This window comes from Sapajus apella, unplaced genomic scaffold, assembly GCF_009761245.1.
Source record: "Sapajus apella isolate SASKATOON/1434 unplaced genomic scaffold, GSC_monkey_1.0 scaffold27, whole genome shotgun sequence".
Taxonomy (NCBI): Eukaryota; Metazoa; Chordata; class Mammalia; order Primates; family Cebidae; genus Sapajus; species Sapajus apella.
In genome coordinates this window covers 17,128,959-17,156,080 of record NW_022436967.1, presented here as the reverse complement: position 1 = coordinate 17,156,080, position 27,122 = coordinate 17,128,959, and the positions used below count along the sequence as shown (strand labels likewise).

Genomic DNA, 27,122 nt, shown 5'->3' with positions numbered 1-27,122 from the left:
CACTCTATGACCTTATAAAGTAATGAAGTTCACATTTAAAGGACTGTAACTCCAAACAAAAGTTTTTGCAGGTCTAGAACCTTAATGTGATATCAATAAATGATGAAAGAAATGTCTCGTATTTTCAGGATTGAGTATGAATGCACACAGACAAATGTCACATTTTCTATGTGAGACACAGAAAAAATAACACATTTACACATCACCTTGCTGTTATACAGCTGCAAAAAGGGCACATTTGGGGTAGCTTATCCCTAGCACATAGAAATTTCTTGGGAATTGCCAAGTCTGTTTCTCCTAAAGGTCAATCTTTTAAAACTTTAAATAACATGAAAAGAAAGCAGAATGCCAATCTCAAAAATGGGATCTACATGGAAAATTCTTGCTATGTTGCCGTTTTGCTGTAAGATAGGTGGTATATGGCAGCTATAAACATGAGCTCCGGGAATGGCTCAACCTCCACGTTTCCCTTCTCTGCAGAGCATTCCACACTTAGTTGTACTTGTAAATGTGTAGGAAAAAAAAGAAGTGAACCCCAAGATGTCAACTTCAAACCTGATGGAATGTTTTAACTGATTAAGCTCCCCTAAGAGACTTCTAAGCCTGAATTTTGCAACTCATTTCCTTCAGAAAGGAAAATTATTTAGGTAGGATGTAGTTTTTGTTTTATTGCATGCCCTCTCATATTATTTATAGTTTTTCATCTTTAGTGTTTATGTATTTGAAGAATCTTACTGTAATTTTCCATGATACATAACAAAAGTACTTAGTTGAGTTATCAAACATTATCAAAATGACAAATTTTCTGCCTTAGATTGCATGGGCAACTCAATGATGAAGTGAGATGGATGAATGTTCTCATACATCTATGGTGTTTTCAGAGCAGAACTCTGCCGGGGGAGACTGCTGAGCCAGAGAGATGGCAGATTTCCAGGATCATTTGTAAGTGCCCTTTACTCATTTTGCCTTGAAACTACCTCTGATTTAAACAAAATCAAATTTCAGAATATAAAAACAGGATTAAAGGATCTCAGCACAACTCCTTCTCTCTGGCAGTGCCTTAATAACTGGTATGACTAGTATTCCTTCCTCATCTTGCTAGGGGATCTCTTGGGCACAACTAAACTGATTCTACATTGGCAAGTTGAGAGGAGAATGAAGGTACTAACCAAAATGATCCAAGCAAAACCAAATAAGCAATCTAAAAAAAATCTAAAACCCCAGAAACTAAATTCTACATTTTTTTTTTTTAAGACAGAGTCTTGCCCTGTTGCCCAGTCTGGAGTGCAGTGGCACGATCTCGGCTCACTGCAACCTCTGCCTCCTGGGTTCAAGTGATTCTCCTGCCTCAGCCTCCCAAGTAGGCGGGACTATAGGTGCGTGCCACCACGCCTGGCTAATTTTTTGTATTTTTAGTAGAGACAGGGTTTCACTGTGTTAGCCATAATGGTCTTGATCTCCTGACCTCGTGATCCACCAGCCTTGGCCTCACAAAGTGCTGGGATTACAAGCATGAGCCACCATGCCCAGCCTAAATTCTACATTTTTAAGAACTGTCTGAATGAACAAAGGGCTAGGGGAACCTGACGTGCATTTTCTTGAAGACTTTGAATACCACCACTGTTCTCAACTGTGCTTCACATAATCAACCTTAGATTTCTTCTGACAGGTCCAAATGGGCTGCCCTTCTAGTTCCCAGCATAACTGTTTCTTGGTACTACTGCAGTCATGCTCTCCATTCCCGGGTCTGTCCACAGGCCAGCCCAGCTGACACTGTTAATAAGCTGTCAATAAAATCAATACAAGTACTACTTTGCTCAAGCAGCTTTTCCTTCCCTGTCTACCATGAGGATTTTTATCTTAAAAGCCTAAATATTTTATGCCTGAAAATGTGATCTATCCCATTAGTACCAAATCCTTTTTCATCCTTTATTTGAATTGATCCAGTAATTAAAAAGCAAAATCTGTGTTCTTGAGTCAATTAACATTCAGCGTAAAACTGATAAGAGTATTAAGCATGAAGCTTTTACTTTTTTTTTAATCCCAAAGAGACATGGTACACCAACCATAGAGGAAAGAGATGTAGAAAGCCTGTACCCTGCTACAAGGTGCAATCCAGTAGCCGATGGCCAGGAATGGAAGGCCCAGGGCCACAACCAGCACAACGAGACACTTGATTGCTATGGTCTGCTCCCTTAGGCCTGAGAGGTTTTCATACCAGATCGTCAAGAGCTGTTGCTGGCAGTTGGGATGAGCCACAAACTGTTGGGAGAGAGAGAGTTTGAGAAGGGAAGAGAAAGGTAAGTTTCCATACCATTGTCAATAGTTCAACTATTAAATGCATGTGCATCCTAAAGATATTAAAGCATAGGTACAGGAAGGTTCTGGTAATATTCTTTGCCTTCCCTCCATTTTTCAAAATTGTCTCAGAACTAATAGAAGAACTAGAATGGAAACGAGAAGGTAAAATTGGTGTTGTGCTTATCATAGTTCTTTTTGATGGAAACCCTCCATGATTCACAGATTTCTCTGTGGAAACTGGGTGACATCTGGTTTCTTTTGTAAAAATGTGTCCCATCTTGCTGTTGGCCAGCTTACTTGCATCCAGTTCAAAATGGAAAAGAAAAAAAGTCACTTGGTTTATTGCAGACTATAGCTAAAAGAGAAATGTGTGAAGTTTTGTGAGCAACCCCTAAAATGCTGCATGTATAAAAAATATGTGCATGATGCACCCTTTTGTAATTATGTACTATTACTGCAAATCTGTAAAAGGTCTGAAAAATAATCAATGGACTTGCAAGTAGTATGCTGGGTCCACACATGCACTGCTTCCAGGAACTGGCATCAAATGCCACTTCCCTCCTGCCCTCTTTTTGATTGCTTCCTTTATCAAAAGGTCAAAAGAACATGACTATTTATCTTCAGCAGTTCTTTAATAACTACAATTCTAATCAGGAAAAATGAGCAAATTATACTTATTTCAGTCCAGCCATTTGATTTTGTTAAGTTATCCGCCTGCATCATTTAGAAGGACTGTGATTTCTTTAAAACCCTGTCCGTATTCAAGAAGCAGAATATTATTTGTAGTCAGGCCCACGTAAAGGTCCCTATGCCAAAAGCTGCCCATTTGTAGCTAGATATGCCTTTTTTTGAATGGCCGTATGCACTTTGTTCAAGCTCAGGAATTCAGACATCAACTATGAGTGACAACATATTTTTTAAAGGAGTTTTTAATAACGCAAAAATCAAGGTGTCACTGTCTTCTAAAAAACAGAATAAACAATAACAATGAGCCTGTTAAGAAATACCCATGAAATGTTTTGGGGAACTCTAAGAAACACAGCAGCTGCAGTTCCTACTGGTCAGAGGTTCCTCTTTAATCAAGCTCTAATTAATGATCCTGATGATTCTTAGTAACTCCAGGTAATTCCTAGAGTTACTAATATTTGGCTATTTATCAAAGCCCACTTACAAGAAAATGCACAGGGTTCCACTGACTGGTGCACAGTTTCCTGTCAACAATTTTAATTAAAAAAGAAAGTCTCATCTCCCAGGGCAGGCAATGGAGGTGCAATTTCCTGAAATCCCTGCTTTTGCCCCCGGAGTGCACCCAGTAGAGAAGCCCACTGATGTCTGCACTGGTGGCTGCCTCTGCTCCACCATACAGGGGAACTAAACTACCCACAGACAGAGGTGGTGAGAAAAAATTGACAAATATTAGATTTGAAATACTTAACTGAGTTCTTTCCCGTAGTACTAATTAGTAGTGTTTGGCGGATCTAAAGTACTACAAAGAAGATGCTACTTTTTCTTGTTTGATGATTCAATGTGAAAAACATATTATTATGGACAAAATGTCTGTGTCCCCCAAAATTCACATGTTGAAATTCTAAGCCTCCCCCAAAATTCGTATGTTGACATTCTAAGCCTCAATGTGATGAGTAGTAGGAAGCCAGGCTTTGGGGATGTAATTATATCATGAGGGAGTAGCCTTCATGAATGGGATTTGTGCTCTGATAGGAAAAGGCCAGAGAGCTCACTCTCTTTCTGCCATGTGAAGATACAATGAGAAGTCCGCAGTCTGCAATCCCAAAGAGAGCCCTCACCAGATCTTCACTATGCCTATTTTAGATTTCCAGCCTCCAGACCTGTGAGAAATAAATTTCTGTTGTTTATAAACTACCCAGCCTGTGGTACATAGTTACAGCAGCCTGAACTAAGAAGCATATTTTATCATGCGAGTTCCTTTCCATTCAGTTTTCACGATCCCAGGTCCTGCTTTTCAGTAGCTGCTAGTTGCTAAGGACATATTAGATCTTCTCTCCACACCCAAGATTTTGTCATTTTTCCAAGGTTCTAATTTTTTAAAACAGCATTTCACAGACCAATGCTGTCATTATTTGAACTCATGAATATAATCAAGGTTGAAGGCTTCCTAAGTATATGTGACAACTTCCTAGGATTCTTGTTGAGAACTTCAAAATTCCACTTCTGCCCCTGTACTATATTTAGATCATTTCCTTCCTGCTTCACCTCTCCCTCTATGGTCCCTAAATGTCCTTTATTCATTCATTCATTTATTCACTCATCAAAATGCCTTAAGCCCCTTCTATGATCCTGGAAGTATATTGGGCAAGTATATTGCTACAAGAAGATGAAAATGGAAATATCAGAGTTGAATTAATTAATAAGTAGTCATTGTTCTAGGGTACACAGTAAGCTGTCAATAGATACAAAATAAGGTATTATAACTGACACTTCAACTCATATGCTTGTCAAGATGCCTAATCAGAATTTAAAATAGTCTTAATTTGAATGTTGGTACAAGCATCCTGATATTTGGAGGATCTGTATTTGTGGGAAGTTAGATGGATATAAATAAAAGGTATCCCTGGTGACCACAGCCAGGCTAAGCTTAAGACAGGTAATGGTGCATTCAGGGTAAACTACAGGTGGAGCATATAATGTCGCCAAATCAGATTACCACTTAGGAAATCAACAATGCAGTTTTTAGACCAAAGGTTTCTATAGGAAACAAAATCCCCATGAAGTTAAGAGGCAGGTGGGCATGTGTCTATATGGAATTGATGGACAAATTTCCCTTTTGTGAGTGTTTGGTAGCTATCGTTTGAATGTGTCTCCTCCAAAAATCAGGTACTGTCAATGTGGCAGAGTTAACAGGTAGGGCCTTCAAGAGGTGATTAGGCCATGAGGGCTGCTCCCTTGTTAATGGTATTAAGACCCTTATAAAAGAGGCAAAAGAGGCTTCATGCAGCATCCAGCTACTTTGCTCTTCTACTCTTCTGCCATGTGAGGACACAGTGTTTCTCCCCTCTGGAGGATGCAGCCTTCACCAGACTATCAAACTTGTCAGTGCCTTGATCTTGGACTTCCCAGACTCCAGAACTATGAAGAATAAAGTTTTGTTCTTATAAATGTCTCCACCTCAGGCATTCTGTTATAACAATGCAAATAGACTGAGGCACTGGTCGTTCTTAGGTTTTAAACTCTTGAGATCAGAAATACTAATGTTATAGTAAATCTCCCTTTCCTCCTCCTCCTCCTCCTTGGACTAATCTTTAAATTTGAAGATGTGCTTTATGCCATTAATTACATATTTATTAATATTGCATAGCTTCAAAGACTTGATGAAATCAGTCCTTTCCATATGGCATACATATGATCATCAATCTTTAACTTGATGTACAACAGTGCAAACACTCTACATTAAGTAGTGACCAAAATTGTGGTGTTTGCATTTTGCCTGTTACCCTTTAAAATTCAGCTTACCAGGTCTATTTCCTGTACGTCTAATTCTACTCATTTTTTTTTGAGATAATTATACACCAGCTCATGGACTTGTTGATTCTGTTTCATCCACACAAACAATTTTCCTCCAATGAGTTAAAATCCTAATGCAAGTTCACAAGGAACATTTCAAAAAAGAAAGTGAAGCCAGTACAGTAATAATAAGTGAAGGCAAAAAAGCTAATCCCTTTAGGAGATAAGTTTCGCTCTTTTCAATGCCTTCGAAATAAGGCAATGACCTTTATACCTTAAAACTGTTTTACCTCCTGAAAAATCTCCTTATGTTACTACACCAGTTACGCCCAGCTGGATAAAATTTGTATGCTGTTTCCTAACTTCAGTGCACCAACAAATTGAAGTCATCACAAAACTAATACCCTTACTTGGAGTTTTCTGATTTAAAAAGAGAATGTTTGACACAGAAAATCTTAATCTTTCAATTGAGCAAAAAGCATGTAGAACAAATGCTTTTTCTTGCCAAATGACTAATAGATTATAAACTGAACCACTGATTAGGACAGGTTAGGGAAAACAATCACATTTTTAACTTAAAAATTAATTCATGTTACATCATTTTTCATCAAATCAGCCTTCACAAGACCTGTTTTCATGGGAATACAGTATGTGTAAAAACATGGTAGGAACTCTGGTAGGAACTCCGGATTTGTTTTAAATGACACTGTGAGAGCCATAATTCATACAATTTAAAGGAAAATATTCTTGTAAATAAAAACTAGGCTATTCGACTTCTTTTTAAAACTCACTGAATTGTGAAATATAAACCCGAAATTTATATTGCACAGATTTTCTGTATTTTCAAACTTGCTGAGTACAAAATGCTCTGTTATCTCTTGGTGCCTGGGGACAGACCAAGACAAGAGGCCACACAGTGCAGGACCTAGGACTGTGCCGGCCAGCACACCACCCCAAAGTCTCGGTGGTATACTTACCAATCTCTCATTATCTTTCTTTAATTCTGGGCTTTCCCTGTGCACTTTTTGCACAGTAAGTAGATACACAATGGATAATTTTATCCTATGTATACTGCTGTATGTTTCTTTTTAGAATGCCTTTTCTATATTTAAATCTAATCCTACTATGGAGGAAATATTAATAGGAGAACAGAAAGGAAGAACTCAGGAAATGTTTTCCTTCTCTTTCTGAGAGCCCAGTTTTCCAGATTCAACAGTCTACCAACCTCTAGTATCTTTTGTCAAAAACTTTCTCACAATAGACATAGCTCATGGTGAAGTAGGTAGAATTTTGGTTATTTCTATGGTGGGGAGTGGATTAATGTTCAGCTGCATATATTGGGGATTCTGTGAGCTTCCCCAATATCACTTATTAAATTCCTTCCTGCTTAAATGGCTATGGTCTCTTACTAAGGACTGGATCCAGTATAAGGGGCATGAAATCTGTCTTTGATAACTGAGGACTAACTTGCTTCAGAGTCATCACTCTGGGTATGAATTTTCATAATGTAGAAATGGCATTATTAGTAGCTAATACTTATTGAGCAATCACCATGTACTACTCTGTGTTAATTACTCCTACCTCACAGAGCAGGATAGAGGTAGAGTCAGAAATAGAATTCAAGACTTTTGGGAGCGGGGACAAATAGTCCATTATTCTAATTAAACAAAATTCGTGTTTTTGCCTAAAAATTAATTTTCTTGTACCCATTTTCAGAAAATCAAATTTCATCTTCCAATCTATTCCATTCTCTTTCCAAAGAATAATATAGGTATTTCTGTAAATAGTGTTTACTATCCTTCCAGTTTTATAATTTACCTTAGAGACCCCTTAAAAATGATTTTAGGCTGTGCCCAGTGGCTCACACCTGTAATCCCAGTACTCTGAGAGGCCAAGGCAGGCGGATCACTTAAGGTCAGGAGTTTGAGAGCAGCCTGGCCAACATGGTAAAACCCCATCTCTACTAAAAATACAAAAATTAGCCAGGCATGGTGATGGGTGCCTGTAATCCCAGCTACTCAGGAGGCTGAGGCAGGAGAATTGCTTGAACCCAATAGGCAGAGGTTGCAGTGAGCCAAGATCTCGCCACTGCATTCCAGCCTGGGCAACAGAATAAGACTCCATCTCAAAAAAGGAAAAAAAAAAAAGATTTTAGGATGAATAATCTTCAAAATCAATTCCATGTTAGTAAAGATGCAGGCATATTGTTGCTGTTTTACTATAATCATTCAGCACTGTAAATTTTTATTCTTTGTTAGTTTGAGAGAGGGAAAATGGTATTTGTACATTAATATATGTTACATTAGTATCACTAGAAGGTCTGAAAATTTTAAATATGCTTTTAGCCATCTGAATTTTCTCTTCTGTGACATACCTATTCTAACCTTTTGCTGATTTTTCTATGGGGCTCTGGATGTTTTCCCTACAAATTTGAGTTCTTGGGATATTAAGAAGATCAATCTTTTGTGAGTTATAATCAAAAAGAACATTTTTCCCAGTTTGCCTTTCACTTTTTTGTTTATAATCTTTCTGATATCGTACAGAGGTTTTACATTATATGTGGCCAGCTTATTTATATTTTTGCTTTGTGATTTCTTCACTTTTATATTAGAAAGTTCCTTGTGACTTAAACACTAAATTCATGGCCATATATCTCCTATTCTGGTGTTTTGTGTTTTCATTTTCTGGATTAACTGTCACTGAGTTCTGTAAGGCCTGGGTTGAACTCACGCTTTGATTTCTAGGGAAGACCAGAGCTCTGGGAATCCTGAGCCCAGTTAGAAGCCAACAGACTCAGAATCAGAGTTGGGAGTAGATCTTAGACAGAGGGTAGAAAAAGGACTTCCTGAGTCTCATATGTGGCTATATGGCTTACCATTAGATAAGAATGGTTTCCTTGGTGAAATTAAGGGTTGATTTGAATAAATCTGAGTTTATTATGTTATCAGTCCATAACGTATAAAATTATCTTGAAATTCCAGTGGCTTGCATATGGCTGTAGATTACCTCTGTGACAGAATGGGCAGGGTTTGTGTATCATTATAACCCAAGACCTGGTTTTGCTTGGAGACTAGAAATGAGATGGTGGGAAAAGGAAGCAGCAGGAGTGGGTGGGGTGATATTTTTTTCTCTTTGTGAGAATGAAGATGGGTGGGTATTGAGTGAAAATGAAGGAAACCTTTGAAAGGAAGAAAGAAAGGAGGAATTAGGGCTTTGGAGTATTTTAGAATAGAATTCTTACACACATTTATTATTCTAGAATAGAATTCCTACACACATTTATTGAGTGAAGATTCCAAATCAAAGACTTTACGCTAATTAATACTCCTTTTATTGCATAAAACAAACAAAACCATAAAGGTTTGCAAAGTCCTAAATCTCCTTACAGTTCTAAACATTACTTTTTGTTTCCTGGTGGTTGACTGATATCAATTTATTATTAACAACATTTCATACATTGTAATCTACATGTCAATTTATTTAAAATTAACATGCAGGAAGACATAAACTCTGCAAGGCAGTTTAGTTGACAGAAGCACAAGTGTAGATAAGCTGTCTTTGCTCATATGACACTTTCAAAGCAATGATTAAAAACCAGTGACAACTGAAATCAATTCTCTCAGGTGCCAAAGAAAAGAGATACATATTGCAGGATGTGTGAATATACGTCCAGACAGATTTCTAAAAAACAGTTTACTATTGATCTTGTTCAAAATTATCCCTGTCCCTCAATATATTAACAAAACCTCAATCAGCAAGAACACTCTAAGAGGAGGTCAATCTAGCCAATTTAATTATCTTGTAACATACTTTCCTTGAAAAGTTGTTTTATTTCAATCTTTACTGAGAATCTTCACATCTGATTGTCTTATGAAGTAATGGAGAGATTTGCCATTAAATGGTTGACCAAAATCTTGCAAATACTATGGGTAGAAGTTTCTACATTGTGGTAGTAGAATTGTTTGTGTCAGAAGAGAGAGAGATGGAGAGGAGGGGAGAGAGAAAGAGGAGAAAGAGACAGAAACAGCACGAATGAGATTTTCTTATCCTCACTGGCTCTAGAGTGCAAACACTGGCTTAGGCTCCACTGATCAGAGGCATTTTGGCCAGTGGAAGGGGCCATATGAAAACAGGCTGGATTCAGAGCATCCTCTCTGCTGATATGGGAGCAGCAGAGACAGAATTGTTCTGTTTCGGTCATAGAAACTCCCTTAACAGGTCAATGCTGGGCCTGGTTCTGGGTGAGGTTTTTGGAAGCACAGCTTAGATAAACTTGTTCTTCTACCTCTTCTTAGGATTCTGTGAGCTTCCCCAATATCACTTATTAAATTCCTGCCTGCTTAAATGGCTATGGTCTCTTACTAAGGACTTACAAGGGGCATGAAATCTGTCTTTGATAACTGAAGACTAACTTGCTTGAGAGTCATCACTCTGGATATGAATTTTCATAATGTAGAAATGGCATTATTAGTAGCAAATACTTATTGAGCAATCACCATGTACTACTCTGTGCTAATTACTTTACATGCATTATCTCATGCAATCCTTAAACAAATGAATAAGTAGGTACAACTATTGTCTTCACTTTACTAGTGAGCAGATGGAGGCATGATGGTTAGGTGACTTGCCCATGGTCACACAGGGAGCACATGGGGATGTCAGGACCTCACTCCTTACAGGTTGGCTCTAGTGCCTGACTTCTTAAGCACCATGTCACACTGCAGAAAAGACAGAACACTTGGCTCTTTGTAAATTGAACAGCTTCATAAATCCAGAGCTGATCACAGTTTATTTCCTTGTGATTTATCAGTTTCTCTTAAAGTACAAATAAATCTATTATATAACATGTATAAATTGTTAGATTCTGGACAACTGAGATATTTGTTATTGTGAAACATTATAACTACAATTTTTATGAATTACCTAAAAGCCCCATACAAATTAGAAATAGATACACATAAAAGTTTTTCTGCAGTAATCAGAGTAAAAAAATCATAATTTTTATTTCTGGCACCTACATAACCAACTTCATAGTTGTGTGACCTTAGACATGTCATTGAAGCTTGGCAATCCTCAGTTTCCTTGTAGAATAGAAACCCCGTCATCTATCTGACCTAATTAAATAGATAAAATGAATAATAACATAGGCTTACTGCAAGGATTCACATAAGAATGTAAAAGTGCCTTACAACAATGTATATAAGTAACAGATCATGTTATTAATTGTATTGTAATTAAGTTTACAGAATGCTTTTGCCTATCTTAACCCATTTAAATTCCACCAAAACCCTTAGATAAGAGATATTATCCTCCTTGTGTATGAGGAACTGAAATTTAAAAATTTATGACGTATTCAAGGTCCCACCATGGGTAAAAAGTAGAAAGGATCAGAAGCTAGACATTTAACTTGCAACTTTACCCCCCACAAAAAAATCTTTCATCAATAGTATGTTTTTTTTTTTTTTGGGGGGGAGGGGACAAGGTCTTCCTTGCTCTGTCGCCCAGGCTAGAGTGCAGTGGTGCTATCAATGCTCACTGCATCGCTGCAGCTTCAAATCTCCTGGGCTCAAGTGATCCTCCAGCCTCACTCTCCCAAGTAGCTGAGACTACAGACACATGCCACCACGCCTGGCTAATTTTTAAATTTTTAGTAGAGACAGGATCTTGCTATGTTGCCCTGGCTGGTCTTAAACTCCTGGTCTCCAGTGATCCTCCTGCTTCAGCCTCCCAAAGTGCAGGGATTACAGGCACATGCCATCATGCCCAGCTAATTCTGTATATTTTTTGTAGAGACACAGTCTCACTATGTTGCCCAGACTGCTAGCATATATTCTTCTTATTTTTATAAATTTCCTAGGATTATGGCATACTTTGTATTACATGTTTATTCTAATATGGCACTAGATGAAAGTAGTAGGCCCACTCACCTTTTTGACTTCATACTTAATGGCAAGTTTGACACGACTTAATGAAGCTTTGTGCCTGTGCACCTCCATAGGCTCCGCTGATTCCAGATCTCCATTCAGAATGGCTTCTACCTCTTCTGAGTCTCGGCAGAGATCCAGCACACCCACTACAAAGTCTTTGCATTGCATGGAGAGCTTCCGATAGTCATTCTAAGAACAAGAGGTTTAATGTTTTAACACAAAGAATTTGCTCTCGTTTAATGGAAAGTGTTTAGGACTTGTGTGAATTAGAAAAAGGTATCCCTTCTTTTGGGGGTAGAAAGCTGCAGTCCTACCTGGATACAAGGCTTGTTGAGCTGAATACAGGCTGGATTTGCACCCACCCAACCCTTTAGCCAGGTTTCCTTCTGCTGCAACCAGCCCAACTTTATGAGATAGCTCTGAAAATGGCACGTACGTAATCTCACTTATATGTGGAATCTAAAAAAGTCAAACTCAGAATAGAACAGTGGCTACCATAGGCAGGGGGCAGGGGTAGGAGGTAGGGTGAAGTGGAGATGGAATGAGGAGATATCGGTCAAAGTGAACAAAGTTTCAATTAGACAGGAGAAATAAGTTTTTGAGATCTGTTTGCATAGCACAGTGACTAAAGCTTTAATACTGTATTATATGCTTCAAAATTGATGAGTAAATTTCAAATGACTCATTACCACAAAAAGTAATGTGAGGTGATGGATATATTAATAGCTTGATTTAATCATTTCACATTGTATACATATATCAAAACATCTCATGGTACCCCGTAGATATATGCAATAATTGTCAATTAAAATTTTAAAAAAATATTTACTAAAAAAAATTGTATGCCCACAGACCAAAGGATCAAAGAGTTTTCTCTCTTTTGTACAAACAATAATTCTTTTAAAGCCAAAAGAAGAACATTTCTACAACGGAAATTTTTCTATGACAATTTTTCTAAAACAGCAATTTGATGTAGAAGATCAACTATATGTGATATGAAAATTGTCAGAATCAAAACTAAGTCCACTGTGTTAAAAACAACACAAAACAAAAAGATCTTGACTGATAGAGTCAGAGAAGGCCATGAAGGGAGGGTTCTCACACACAAAAACTATCACAAAAGGCTGCAAAAACCATAACCTTGCATAAAGGCCATCGCAACCTTTCACAAAAAAATAACTCTGTGAGGACATCCGCCCAGCAACTGCCAGTACGATTTTGGACTGGTTCCACCTTTGTTATTGTTCCTTGAGTGTAGCTCTCCTCACTTTCCTTTGAAAACTTTGACTTTCTTTACCTCCCTGAATACACACATAGTTTACCATGTCTCTTGTATTCCCACTGTAATGCTATATTCCCAAATAAATATCATTTTCTATTTCTTTAATTTTTTTTTTTTTGAGACAGGATCTTGCTCTGTCACCCAGGCTGGAGTGCAGTGGCAGGATCTCGGCTCACTGCAACCTCCGCCTCCTGGGTTTAAGCAATTCTCCTGCCTCATCCTCCCAAACAGCTGGGATTACAGGCATGTGCCACCACACCCAGCTATTTCTTCTATTTTCAGTAGAGATAGGGTTTCACCATTTTGGCCAGGCTGGTCTTGAACTCCTGACCTCAAATGATCCTCCCACCTCGGCCTCCCAAAGTGCTGGGATTACAGGCATGAGTCACCACACCCGGCCTCATTTTCTTTTAGATAACTTCTCTCTTGGTTATTTAGGTTGACAGTGAAAAATAACTAGTCCAGTTCATTACCGTTGCCTTACTGGAGACATTGCTTCTCAATATTCAGTCCTCAGACCAGCAGCAACAGAAGCACCTGGGCATGTGTTAGAAACGCAGATTCTCAGACCCCAGCCCACATGTCCTGATTTAGAAACTGAGGAAGGGCCCAGCAATCTGTGTTTTAACACACCCTCCACAGGATTCTGACACATCTTATGTTTGAGGATAACTAGTTTATAGCGAATGTAGAGAGGTAGATGAATACCCAATTGCATACAGAAGGTTTTTTGTTTGTTTGTTTGTCTGAAGGGCATATTACTGCGCCCTGCAGAACTAGAGGAAAAGTATATCATTGCATGTAGTTGAATTCGCGAGGGTTACAGAATTCAGTCCCTGAAAGAAAAATTTCCAGGCCACTGGAACTAACAACTTGCTAAAAATAATCTGCGAATCTTTAATTTCATTTGCATATTTACATACTACCATGGACTGCTATAAGGAAGTCAGTTGGTAGCATTCTTTGTTACTTTCTGAATGGATCTTTATTTCCAATCCATTGGTTCTAATGAAGGTGTCAACGACCATCTCCTGGGAAAGTGCCTCATTTTTGGAAACCTCAGTTCTACTTTTATGACTTTCACTAAAACTCTAGCCTACTAGGAAAGTTAACCAGATAATAATCTAATGTGGAACACTCGAGAAAAACAGAATTCCCCCTTGCAACATGTCCTGAGATACTGTGTGTGTGTGTATATCCAAGTAATACTTAGCAGAGCACAATTACTGGGCTTTCAAAAAAAATCATACTTAAAAAAAAAAGACGTGAAGAATTCCAATTTTTTTCCTTTAAATAATTAATTTGATTTGATGGGCAAAACCACGTCATCAGCTAAAATAAACAAGAAGAAGAGAGACTGTTTAAAGGCTACACAGATTAGAATAGTTTCCATTTCAGATATCAGAAATTCAGATAAAGAACAGTTACAGTTAATCCTTTTCCCCTCATAAGGGAACAGATAAAATGAATAAAACTTCAATCTTTGGTTTCCATTCAAGTTGGTACCATGCAACTGATAAAATTAATAAAATGTTCAGTCTCTGGTTTCTGTGCAGAGTGTCAGTTAAATATCCATCTGCTTTCCATTCCTGAAAGACTAATGAAATATTTTATTACAGCATCCAAAAGAAGTATTAAATCCATGCCCGTTTCCATATAAAGCTTCCCTTTTAATACCGTTTTTTTTTAGATGAAATTTCCTTATGTTATTCTTCAGTTCAGACTGTTCTGTAAGATTTGGTACAACATAGGGTGGTCATTTCTCCATTGATCAGAAATAAAAAGAGGCTACTTTCCGTGCTTTGAAGAAAACTTAGTACCCACATCTGCAGTAATACCTAAATAATGATTCATTACTTATAAAATTATAGTCTAAAAACTGTTAAATTTTAAGGAAAGCTTTTTTGCACATCTACTGAAAGATCAGTAAAGAAACAAAAAAAAATGGTAATCAAACATGTTGCAAGGATGGCACTTTTTATTTTTATAACAATGTAAACATTTCCCACTTGAAGAAGTCTGTTGCCAGAGTGCAGAAAATAATCAGAGCTGGAGACAATGGTGATTTCTTTTGTTATAGTCATTGGATACCATTTTTAAAGCATATTCAGAGCTCCCGGGGAAAGACAGAGAACTCCAACTAAGAACAGCCTCTCTTCAGCTGCAAAAGCAGCCATCTATGTATAGTCTGCATTGACTGTTAGTTCCACCATGAGGCTCTGCCTCATGTTACTTCACAGATCAGACCATTTGTCTGGTCTATATTTCCTAATAATTTTTTCTTAAGTTAGTTTTGCTTAATGGTCTTTAATGTACCACTCATCCATTACCACAGCCCTCCACAGTTAAGCAGGTGGACCTACTGCATACCCTATAGAGCAGAACTCAAAACCCTAAGGATCTGTTCAAGCCAGAGGAAAAACAATGAAGTTCAGTCTTCATCACAATCTATCTACAGGCTTCTGTACACTCCTTTAATATATATGGTTGAATTATCATTCAAATCCCTTTTTGTCCTGAAAAGGAAAGCTGAAATTCAACTCTTAACAGGCTTGGTTCTGTCAGGCCTTTTCATAGTGATTAAAAGCATAGATTCTGAGGCCAGACTTCCTGGGCTCAAATACTGCCTTACCACCTACCAGCTAAAGTGGAATTCACTTTACCTTTGTGACATGAATAATCCCACCCAATATTGGTACGATGAGGATTAAATGCTTAGAATGTGTTTGGTACAAATTAGGTGCTAAGAAGTGCTTCAATATTACTAGGTACATTATATTAGATATAATACCTAGGACTGGGACTCAAGAAACTCAAATCTAGGCTTAACATATAAAATGTTGCCTATAGCCTTTATCTTTTACAAAATGAAAGATGATTCTTATTTTCCTGCTATAAAATGTTATCTTGTGTTTGGATTATTTCATTTCTTTTCTTCCTTACAGCTGATACTAAGTGAAATTGCTTTTTTACTTTAAGGAGAGGAAAAACTGAGGCACAGGGAAGCAAACGCCTCTCCCCACTTCTTTATTTTTACAAAAAAGGTGCGTCACTGACTCAGTCAGAACTAGAAAATTTCAATTTGCGTTCTCACAGCTTAATAAATGACTGGCTTCCTTGCTGCTGACATTTTGGAGGATTAGACCTAGAGTCTATCCTGTCCAATATTCTGTTTCTCAGAATAGCTTCAAACAGCATTTGCACACCCAAAATATTTTTTAAATAACCTGTCACCAAGCTATCCTACATTAATTTATCTAAATCTGTATCCTAGAATATTTGACCTCTTAGGGTATTGACCTTTATATGTTTTCAGCACCATGCCTACTGTATTCCTCAAAGAAATGTGAAAACTGCAGAGTAGCTAAGAATCTTCTCTGAAGCATCTAAATGATGGCAATTTCAGGGGTAAGATACTAGATATTACAGACCATTGATAAGATAAAATATAGGTATCTTAAAAGGAAAAAAAATCACCTCTTTTTCACTAGGGAAACACATCATCTATTTTTTTATTTCAAGGCTAGTGCTTTGAGCTCAAAGTCCTCATGGGAAGAATATAGCGAACACCATGGAATAGGGCAAATTAGGTTACCGGCTTGCCTCAGAAATGAGCTTCACTTTCACTGCCCTTTCAGAGCTCAGAGTCTCTGGGTCAGTGCTATGAAAGCAGTATTTTCTCTGTCTGTCTAAAGCCCTGACAGATGGACATGAACATGAGATAACAGGGGGAAAAGGTGAAAGAAAGGCAGATAAGAAAAAATAACAAGGACAGGTAAGAATGAGAAAGAAAAGGCATATTCAGTTAGGAGAGAGAGGCACAAAATCCTTGGAGACTATAACTTCTAAAGAATTGTCCTAATTTTGACTCAGAGAGGGTTGTCTTGCTACATAGTGCTTTCCATATAATCTAGAAAAAAAGAACTGGGATAGTTAGATTATTTTTGCATATCCTTATAGATATTTGGCAGCTTTACAGATGTCCTCTGGAACCCAATTATGTTTTCTCCCCTTTTTGCCTCTTTATTTATGATATTTCCTCACCCTTGAAAGGTTATCAGAGGTGACTCTGTAAGTCAAAATAAAAGAGATTGTAAGCATTACCAATATGGATTTAGCCAGCTTCAGGGTAAAACTATGCATAATAAATTCTCTTACCATGGCTGCATCTTAGTAAATTATTAAAACATGATCTTAGAAAATATTCCCTTTTATAGAATCTCTTGCAGACTTTCAGTATATATAAAGAAAAATGTGTATAAACCAAGTTTGCGTGCCATTTGAAATAGTGGCAAAAAATATGTTTAGAATTATGTTTCTATTACTGTTTCAAAATAACAAAGTGATATTTACAAGTGCTTTACCTAAATGCTTTTCTACTCTCTCTAAACAGAATTTAGAGTTTTCAACTGGATCTGAGTTCTATCTAAAAAAAAAAATTCATTTTGGGTTCAAGTAAACAAATCTTTTCAAATACCACATAATGAATCTCTTAAAAGGGATTAGACATAAGATATTTTCTTCTTTTTATTTTCTCTTTTTTGGAAAATTTTTACAATAAATGTATGTGGCTTTTACATCAGAAAATATTTTTAATGGTTTAACAAAATTATAGTAGATGCAGACCTCTACTGGGACAAAACGAGGGTTGATGAATATCCAGAGAATTTTTTGTGTATTAAAAAGGGATGGGACAACTTTCCCACCATTTTCTTGCAACACCAGGGCAAAGTATATTTCCTGTAACCTGAATTATATTACTAGTTGCATTTGTGTAAATCTCACTAACTATAAAAACCATATTCAGCTGTGAAAGTATAATTACTTCTTCTGTGATCTGACAACACAACACTAAACTAAAAAGATTAACTTAGCATGTAGAAAATAATTCAAGGAATTGATGTCTACAATCACCTTCTTAGATGGGAAATGGGAGATAAGAACCTGCCAAAAATAGTCTAAATGATTTTGATCAGAACTAAAAAATACCCAGATTTAGTAGTTAGAACCAATCAAAACGCCTAGGAGGATTTAGCAACTGACCAAAAAATAAAAATGATCCGTCATTAATATATAATTTTTATAAAAATAAATAATACTGCTTGATTGAAGATAATGTCCTGAAAAAAAAATTCACTCGTTAAACAAAAAAAAATCCATTAAAGCAAATCACTTTGCTGTCCTCCTATTTCTAGATTGAACTGATATTCACGGCTCACCACTTTGTACATTCGTGGAATTCAGGGAGAGGCACTTTGTCATATTAGCGAAATGACTTTAATAGTATTTTTTACTGTGCGTTTGACTTTTGATTCTAAAGGGGTATACAGATGCTTGGACCAATGAACAGCGCATTCAAAACTAACACTATCGCGGAGATGAAATGGGAGCTTGCTCAGTCTGGTCCACTACAGACCTGGTATTGCAGGACCTCCAGAAACGGTACGCTCCCTCAGGGGGAATAAAACAAACTAATATTACTTATGTGTTGGCTGCCACAAGACAACTAACTACAAAACAGGAGGAAGTATTTGGAAGACAAAAAATTACACCAAAACCCTCCTTTGAGCAAAAAAGGGAGAAGTTTTGAGTATTATTTAATGCTTACTCAGAACACAGAGCGGCAACATAATTATAGCTCTCTGATCCAGAATACTGGATTCCCAAAGCGAATTTGTCACAGCACCATCATTGAGAGGGAGAAAGAAAACATCAGCTGAAGTCTGAATGAGGCTCTCAGTCCCTCGTGATTTCACATTCACTGGGCAAAACCGAATGTGGAGCGAAGGGTGGCGGAGCGGGCCAGGCAGCCACCGGGAAGCGGGTGAGACTGCAGAGCAGCCGGGGTAGAGCGCAAAGCTTACCTTGAACTCCTTCTCTATGTTGGCCAACTTGGCCAGCTCGTTGCTGAGCTCTAGGGCCGTGAGCACCGGGTCCTCGCTGGACAAGGAGAGGTATGCCGGGCTGGCCAGCCCCTTGTAGGCGTTGATCCTCGAGCGCGAGTGGCTGAAGGAGTCATGCCTCTGCTTCTCGGTACAGTCCCCGCACTTGCAGAAATAGTCGTGCGGCCGCTCGATCCTGGCGCCCTTCATCAGCAGCATGTGCACCACTTCGTACTTCTGGCAGTGCGCCGCCAGGATGATGGGGGTGATGTCTGGCGAGAAACGCGTGCCGTCCTCGTCGTAAGCGTAGAAGTCGTCATCCTGCAGCTCCTGCTCGCAGGGGCTCAGGGTGAGGCGCTTGCTGGCTGCAAAACCAGGGTGGTTGAGGATGGCCTCTACAATGCGCACGTAGCCTTTGCTGATGGCGAGCAGCAGGGCGTCGCCGATGCGCGCCAGGTTCTCCTTCTTGAGCAGCAGCTCGGTCACCTCCAGGTGCTCGTTGCCCACGGCCAGCTGCAGCGCGTTCTGGCCCATGTAGTCCACGCAGTTGACGTTCAGCGTCTTGGACTCCTCCAGCATCTTGCGCACCACTGGGATGTTGCCATACTCCGCGGCATCGAGGAAGCGCTCCTCCTCCGCGGTGAGGCTGGTACCCCGGTCGTTGAACATGAAGGCCGGGCCCCTGACAGCCTGGCGCCGGCCCTTCTCCCGCATCACCGTCATGCGTCTCAAGGATGGGCTTCCCTCCATGGACCTAATCAGTAGCAACGATAAAACAACTGTAGAATATTAGGGCATATTCCTTCCTTTCACACGTCAGGGCCCTTTCTGGAATACACAGTACCTACTGCAAACCTCTGGCTGCGCGGGGCCGGCTCAGTTGCTAGCGATACCGTTGCCAACTACTTGCCTGAAAGTGACACCTCTGTCTAACACTGGCTGCTAGATCCCAGAGAGGGGCTGGTAGCCCTTCAGAACAAATGCTCCTGTTCTCTAGAAAATGACATTCAGATGGAATAATTTAAAAAATTTCTATATACCCATGCCTTTTTTGTGACCCTAGCAAAAATGGAACTCATTGTACCTTCCGCTCTTAAAAGCCTGGACATTGAAACTAGCAGGTATTTGACATTAAAGCACTAGGCTTGAAGGCTAATGGAAGTTAATTTTTTCAAGAATGAGGCCAAGTCATTGCATCCTTTTAACTAAATAAAATCATTGACTCTCAGCCCCCTAAAAACGTGCAGGATTTAGGCCAAGTATCATCTTGCAGGATCTGATTTTTATGATCCTTTTATTTTTATTTTAAAATTTTTGTTTAAATATTTTTTTAGAGACAGGGTCTCTGTGGCCCAAGCTGGAGTGCAGTGGCAAGATCACAGCTGCAGCCCTGAATTCTTAGGCTCAAGCAATCCTCCACCTCAGGCCCCCAAGTAGCTAGAACTACAGGCACATGCCACCAGCCCCCACACCTTCCACCTCATGCTTTTCTCTTAAGGGAATTCACCATCCCCAGTTACAGGATTTATCTTTTCAAAGATGCAGACAAGATTTAGCAGTTATAAAATCTAAGCATCAACCTAGATTTATTTTATTGAAAACAAGTGTGCCTTTGTAATGAGAAATATTTAATTATCAGTATTATATATTTGCCTCTTGGAATGAAAAGGATAAGGTTTGATTATGGTTTGAAAATCACTAGAATTACTTTATGAGTAAAGCAACTAGGCACTAATTGTACATCTGGATCAATGCACACTGAAATCCTAACACCAACCACATTAGTTGAGATTTATTTAGCGGCATTATAAAAATCGTATCAATTGATGTGTACAGTGATTTCAGTTCGCATCTTAGTTTCTGTGATGTTAGGTAAATAATTTCATTTTCTTGTGTATCCTTATGCCAGGTACAAAATGGAAATTTATAAAGTTCTCCAGATTTTCCTCATGAATAAAAAGCTTTTTTAGAAATTCAGTCTCTGAAAAACAATGCTAAATACTTTTAACATTGTGACTGTATATAATCTTTCAATAATCTGTATAATATTTTGGTGGCTACTAAAATATTGCATAAATGTTGTATAAATCTATATCTTTACATTACCCAGTTCCAACATTCAAGATAACTTCCTTTTAAAGCTGTGATTTTTTTGATGGGATGAATTGTACCAAAAGGTACCAAATAAAGCTTCTTCCACATTACTGACTTTTGAAACAAATAAGTCAAAGTTAAAAGTGAATGGCTAGAAAAGAAAGTGCTTTATTTCTAGAATATATATTCCAGAAATACCTCCTACCATTGAAAAAAAACTATATTCGTGGAATTAGGAGTTGAAAATTAACTAGAGAGGACACTGGTCTCCCCAGATACCTGGAGGTGGACAACTAAATTGGGAAGCTTCCCTGGCAAGAAGAATCTGAGGCAGCTACCAGTGCCCACTCCATTTTCAGCTCTGAGGGCCCCAAACAGAGAGAGGAGCACAGAAGCCACTGGCAGAAGGTCTCCCAGATAGGAACTAAGGCAAATGTGGCCAGGCAAGCCTCACTCTATAGAGGTATGGCAACGAAAGAGGTCCCCAGAGGCCTGTTGACTTATTCAAGGACACAGTGCTGTGACTGGCACCCAATTCTAATGGCTCAACTAGTGTCAAGTGATCAACTTTTAAAAATTAAATAAACATTTGTTTTATATACACATATGTATTTCTAGCAATTTCTAGAAATCAACACATGAAGCTTTTAAAGTTTTATCTGGACTAAGACTAAGAAGTCATAGAGGAAGGGGGACTTTCACTTTTCATTATACCAGCTTGCACATTTTGAATAGTTTTAACCACAGTTTGAATCTCTATTAAACATAAAATCAATGTTTTAAATTTTTATTTAATTTTATTTTTAATCCCTTAGTTGACAAAAATGTTAAAATATAAGTACTTATTGGAAACCATGACATTATAATCTTTCTGAAGTAAAATAAATGTCCTGTATTTGGCTGTTATGAGTAGGTTATGATGTGTAACGGAGAGCACAGAGTGGAGTGTATGATGTGTGGTATGTGTGGGAGACGACTGAGGTGCAAGTCTGACTTGGCGGACATGTGAGGGGTGTGTTTGTGTGTGTGTTGGTATAATAACGACTTTTAGGTGGACAAGAACTACATAAAAGAGAACTGTGTTTCAAGACCAAACTCTATGACAGGATTTTAAACAAATCTTACAAATATTATGGTAATAAATATGTTTTATGACTCTTAGTGGTACTGACTTCATTGGGTTAATATTTTTATTATTAGTCTATGAACTGATATTATTCAAATGGCTAGAAATTCCATGTTGTATAAAATATCATACATTGATGAGAAGATATATATGCAGAGTATAGATGTCAGAATTTAAATACTCAGAGGGGTTATCTTTGGGAAAATAAACTTTTATTAAAGTGTCAGATCTTGGCGGAAAGGCTTTTAATTTAATGATTGCTACCTACAAGGAAAATCACTTATAAAAATCCTACTATTTATCGCAAAAGAGACCAGGTTGAGAATATTAGGACATGATTCTTTCATGAATATTTTCTTTATTTTCCGAATATTTTCTTTATTCTCCACTCCATGCTCTCCGTTACACATCATAACCTACTCATAACAGCCAAATACAGGACATTTATTTTACTTCAGAAAGATTATAATGTCATGGTTTCCAATAAGTACTTATATTTTAACATTTTTGTCAACTAAGGGATTAAAAATAAAATTAAATAAAAATTTTAAGTTTTTTCTTAATACATTTTATTCCTTCAGAACCTATACCTCCATACTATATATTTGAACTGAAAAGTGTGATTTTAGTACAAGTCATGCGTCATTTTTATCTTTAAAACATTCTGACACTGAGTTAAGTGAGAAGTCAGATATCTCAATTAGAACAAATTATACTGTTATTTCAAAAATAAAAGAGCTGACTTAATGTCACTCATAGTAAACTCACAAATGGAAGGATTTTTTTTTAACTTTCCTTATAGTACCAAGTTAATTTCATCAATCTGAACTGATGGAATGAGTCAACATTCGCATCATCCACAATGCAAAAACAATCTCAGCTGGCTTTGACAGTGTATCTCTTCTAGCATGAAAAATAAGGAAGGAATGGGGATGAATGGGAGAGAATGTTTAATAATGTTAACACTAAAATTATTTTGCCAGGAACTTCCTACCCTTAGATATTCATCCAATGGGTCATTCAACACTGTGAGAGTGCATTCTGCAGGGACTTCTTTCTGGTAAAAGCACTGGAGCACCACTGACCTCAAATCAGAAGATCTATGAGGGCCATGTTTAAGCTCCTTTTGGCTAACACAGAAAGCTAGTAATATCTAACTGCTATGGGCCAAATTGCATCCTTACAAAACTAATATGTTGAAATCCTAACCCTTAATGTGACAGAATTTGGAGATAGAACCTTTGGGAGATTAATTATGAAATCATAGGATCATAAAGATGAGGCTCTGATGATGGGATTAGTGCCTTTATAGGACAAGAGGGCTTGCTTCCCTCACCCTGCTATGTCCTATGTGAAAAAACATTGAGAAGGTGGCCACCTTTAAGGTACCTCTCCAGAAACCGAACATGCCGGCACTCTGATCTCAGACTTCCAGCCTCCAGAACTGAAAGAAAATACATTTCTGTGTTGTTGTTGTTGTTTTTAAGCCACCCATTCTATGATATTTTGTCATGGCAGCCTGAATGAAGACACTGACAATACATTTTAAAGCAAAACATATTTTTTTAATGTATTTTGGGATCCTGTAATTTGTCCAAACACTTAAGCAGATGAAAGGTTCTTCTGAGAAATATTGTGGTGGAGCCATAGGGAAGCCTCTGCTATACTCTATTCAGAAGCAAAAATACAAGTAACACTCATCAGTTTTCATAACTTTGTCATCAACTCATCTGACCTCTAACGGGGTTTCTCTCAGTGTGACCTGAGTACCGCCCACCTCAAGGTCATTTGGACTATTTGTTGAAATCAGATTTCTAGGCCCTGTTCCAGATGAACTACATCAGAATCTCTCATGGTTGGACCCTGAAATATGCACTTTAAATGAAAGTCCTTTACAATTCCTGAGAACCTCCAATATAAAAACAATGGAGCATCCTGGATCAATGACCCCAGACTATGATGCCTTCAAGCAATTGTCATTCTGGTCCTGCCAAAAATCAAATTGAAATAACATGTTTTAGCAGCACAGGCTAAAAGACAAGTAGCCTCACATTCATTTAGTTTCCCTAAACTTTATTAACTATTTAAAATTTGATCTCTAGGAAGCCATGTACCTAAACCACAGCACAGCAAGTAGGTAGCCTACAGAAATGCCTTCAGCACGGACTATTTAATGTCAAGACCTTGCTTTATGAAGGAGTGGTATTTTTAAAAGGTTATTGTATCTTTTCAAAAACTACAATTAAAGAGTCAAAAAGAGATTGTTTACTATAGTATTCATTGTACCTTTTATGAGGATTAAAGTGCCAAAGTCAACCTAGAATTGTAAATCCAGAAGCCTCTCTCTTCAGATGAGATTTTGTCCCTTAATCTAATAATGTAAACTATCCAACCCTCACTTCCCCGCACCCCTCTTAGGGTATCCAGGAATACAGCCAGGAACTAAAACTGCTCAATTATTGTTACTATCTTATTCCAAATTTCTGGCACAGTCTTTCTCTTTTTTTAAATGATTTCTCACATTGATTTAAAACCAAATACCCTATAGTCCATGTGTTTTAAGCCTGTTTTCAGTTATCTGAGTCTTTTTTTTTTTTTTTTTTTTGAGACAGAATCTTACTCTGTCACCCAGGCTGGAGTGTAGTGGCAGGATCTCAGTTCACTGCAACCTCCGCCTTCCGGGCTCAAGTGTCTGAATTGATTTAAAAAAACAAACAGAGTTTTAATAAATACCCTGTCATATATGCCATTACTGTGCACATTCATATATAGTAATATCATGTTTTATTTATCATTATCCACAGAGTTTTACACAGTGCCCCATAGAAAGTAAATATCCATAATATATCTTTAGTTGAGTTTCCAAATCTCTTCCTAGGTCCCATCCTCTGACCTCAGGTCCCACATGTACTGTGGTCTGTCCCCTGGTCACTCTAAAATGTCCCAAGTCACCTTCTTCCTTAAAGCAGCTCCCACTCCTAACATTTGTATCTCAGGCTGATTATTTAGATTTAGACATTTCAAGGTCATCTATGACTCACTGTTTTGATCATGTCAGTCACAAAGTTCTGAAGCTTCTGCTTTGGAATATTTCTTGAAGTGAATGCTTCCTTCCAATTTTCATTACAGCACCAGCCTCCGGATCTTTATCAAGTCATAGCCGGGTTGTTGTAACAGCTTCCCAGTAGAGATGGCACGAGGGAAGGCAACTAAACTTTTCTGAGTACCTCATATGTATGTAGTGTTTTCAATGCACTATCATATTTAATTCTCATAACAATACTATGAAGCAGGTATAATTTTCTCTGTTTCATAGATAACAAAACTGAGCTCAAATGAAATTGCCCAAGGTGACACAAATGGTAAAATAACGAAGAACTGGGATTCAACCTGGAATCTGTCTGACTCTTATTTTCCATTGCCTCTGGCTGTACCTGATTCTCCTCTTTATACATGACAACCATGCCCAGCATCTTGCTGTTCGTAAATTCTGCTTTCACCATATCACACTTCCCTTTAAAACAACGAAAAAAATTGTAACCCCCTACCGTTCTTTCCATCAGTTGAGACTCTTCTGTATGACTTTCAGGGTTGGTCATAGCCCACCCTACCCTGCCTAGCCAACCTTCCTTCCCTTGTTCTTCAGATTCATTCTTCACTGTCCTGTAAATATATTATTCTACTATTCCTATTCTGTCAAGCGTATTCCTATACTATTGAGGATATTTGTTGAAAATATATTAAAGTGTTCTTTTTTATCTTTTCAAATACAAGCTCTTTGCCCTGGTTGACTCAGGACATCTCTGCCTGGAGGGTAGTGGTGCAGTATAGAATCGGATAGGTGTGTTCAAGGGGAGGTTGAGAAGATACAGTTTAGGGGAGGATTACAAAGAAAAGGATCATGGAGATGTTCAGATTCTTACAAGCAAAATGGGATTTTGCAAGCAGAATTTGAGAAAAGGGAAATTGTCTAATGAAAAGATTTGCTCAATTCCTTTATTCTTGTAATTCATCCTGATGGAGACTGATCATAAAGTGCTCTCATTGTGCAAACAAGATAGCTCTCTCACTTTTGACAGCAAAGCTGTGATGCTTACTGTTTTGGGAGGACAAATAAATAACAGAAGGGAAATAAAAGTCAAGATGTGGATTCAATAAGGTGAGGAAGGACCTAAGAAATGGATAGATAAATAATGGAATGGTGTGGGAAAAGCAAAGAGCTTTCTCAAGCCGCCCTCAGCTCCCCTGTGGTATGGACTCTGCTATGAGAGCCAAGTAGCCTGCACTAAGCCCACGAATAGGCTGCTAGTTCCGTATGCTGGAAGAAGGATGTCGCAGGTGCTGGGATTTGTAGCAGTGGAAGCTGAGCTGAAACCAAGTACCTGAGGGAGCATATCTGGGTTCCTAACAAAAGAAAGTCAGCCAAGATCCAGTTACTTCTACTGACAAGCAGCACCCAAGTAGACATAGAACAGTGCCCAGAGACCAGAAGAGTTAGAGGATACCAACGCTTTCCCCCTCCAGAGACACATAAGCTCCCCTCCCGCAAGGGCCAGATGTGTCAGAGAAGAGCAGAAAAAAAAGGGTAGTTCCCAAGAGCCTGAGCAAGTTTATCCAAATGAGAGAGTATTTCTTTAAAAGAACATTTACTTTATAGTATCAAACTAAGACAAATGAGGTCAGCCTCCCAGCCTCTTTCTGCAGTGTGCTGAACGCTGGTAGACAGGCCACTGCGACTCTGAGCCCTTTTGGAGATTGGGGGACAAGAATCAGGAAGCAAAAGCCCCTTACACACCAGCTCAAGACATGGGGAGACACTGTCTTAACTGACCAAATCCTTACAGAAATGCAGAACAAGCCTTCCCTCCTTGTCAATTCACCTAACTGCTTAATTGCTTAACTGACTTAATTGCTTAATTTATTGATTGCACTATTAACTTGTTGAGTGTCTGTGTGGTATGCAAAAACAAAACAAAATTTAAAACACTAATGTGAACCACAGATTGGACATTTAATTTTTTCTCTCCTAC

The 27,122-nt window shown here is 38.2% G+C and overlaps 1 protein-coding gene across 9 annotated transcripts in view; it reads right to left on the bottom strand.

Moving 5' to 3' along the window:
• The window catches only part of TRPC3 (transient receptor potential cation channel subfamily C member 3), a 69,385-nt gene that overhangs the window by 30,540 nt on the left and 11,723 nt on the right, over positions 1 to 27,122 (bottom strand). For all 9 annotated transcript variants that reach the window (XR_004273174.1, XM_032292389.1, XM_032292390.1 and 6 more), the window contains exons 2-4: positions 18,855 to 19,626; positions 11,709 to 11,897; positions 2,098 to 2,262 (exon numbers count right to left, since the gene is read on the bottom strand). Coding sequence is in view for 8 of the 9 variants with exons in the window: in XM_032292389.1 (XP_032148280.1) it covers positions 2,098 to 2,262; positions 11,709 to 11,897; positions 18,855 to 19,626 (1,126 nt within the window). In the remaining variant the exon portion in view is untranslated. The remainder of the gene's footprint in view (positions 1 to 2,097; positions 2,263 to 11,708; positions 11,898 to 18,854; positions 19,627 to 27,122) is intronic.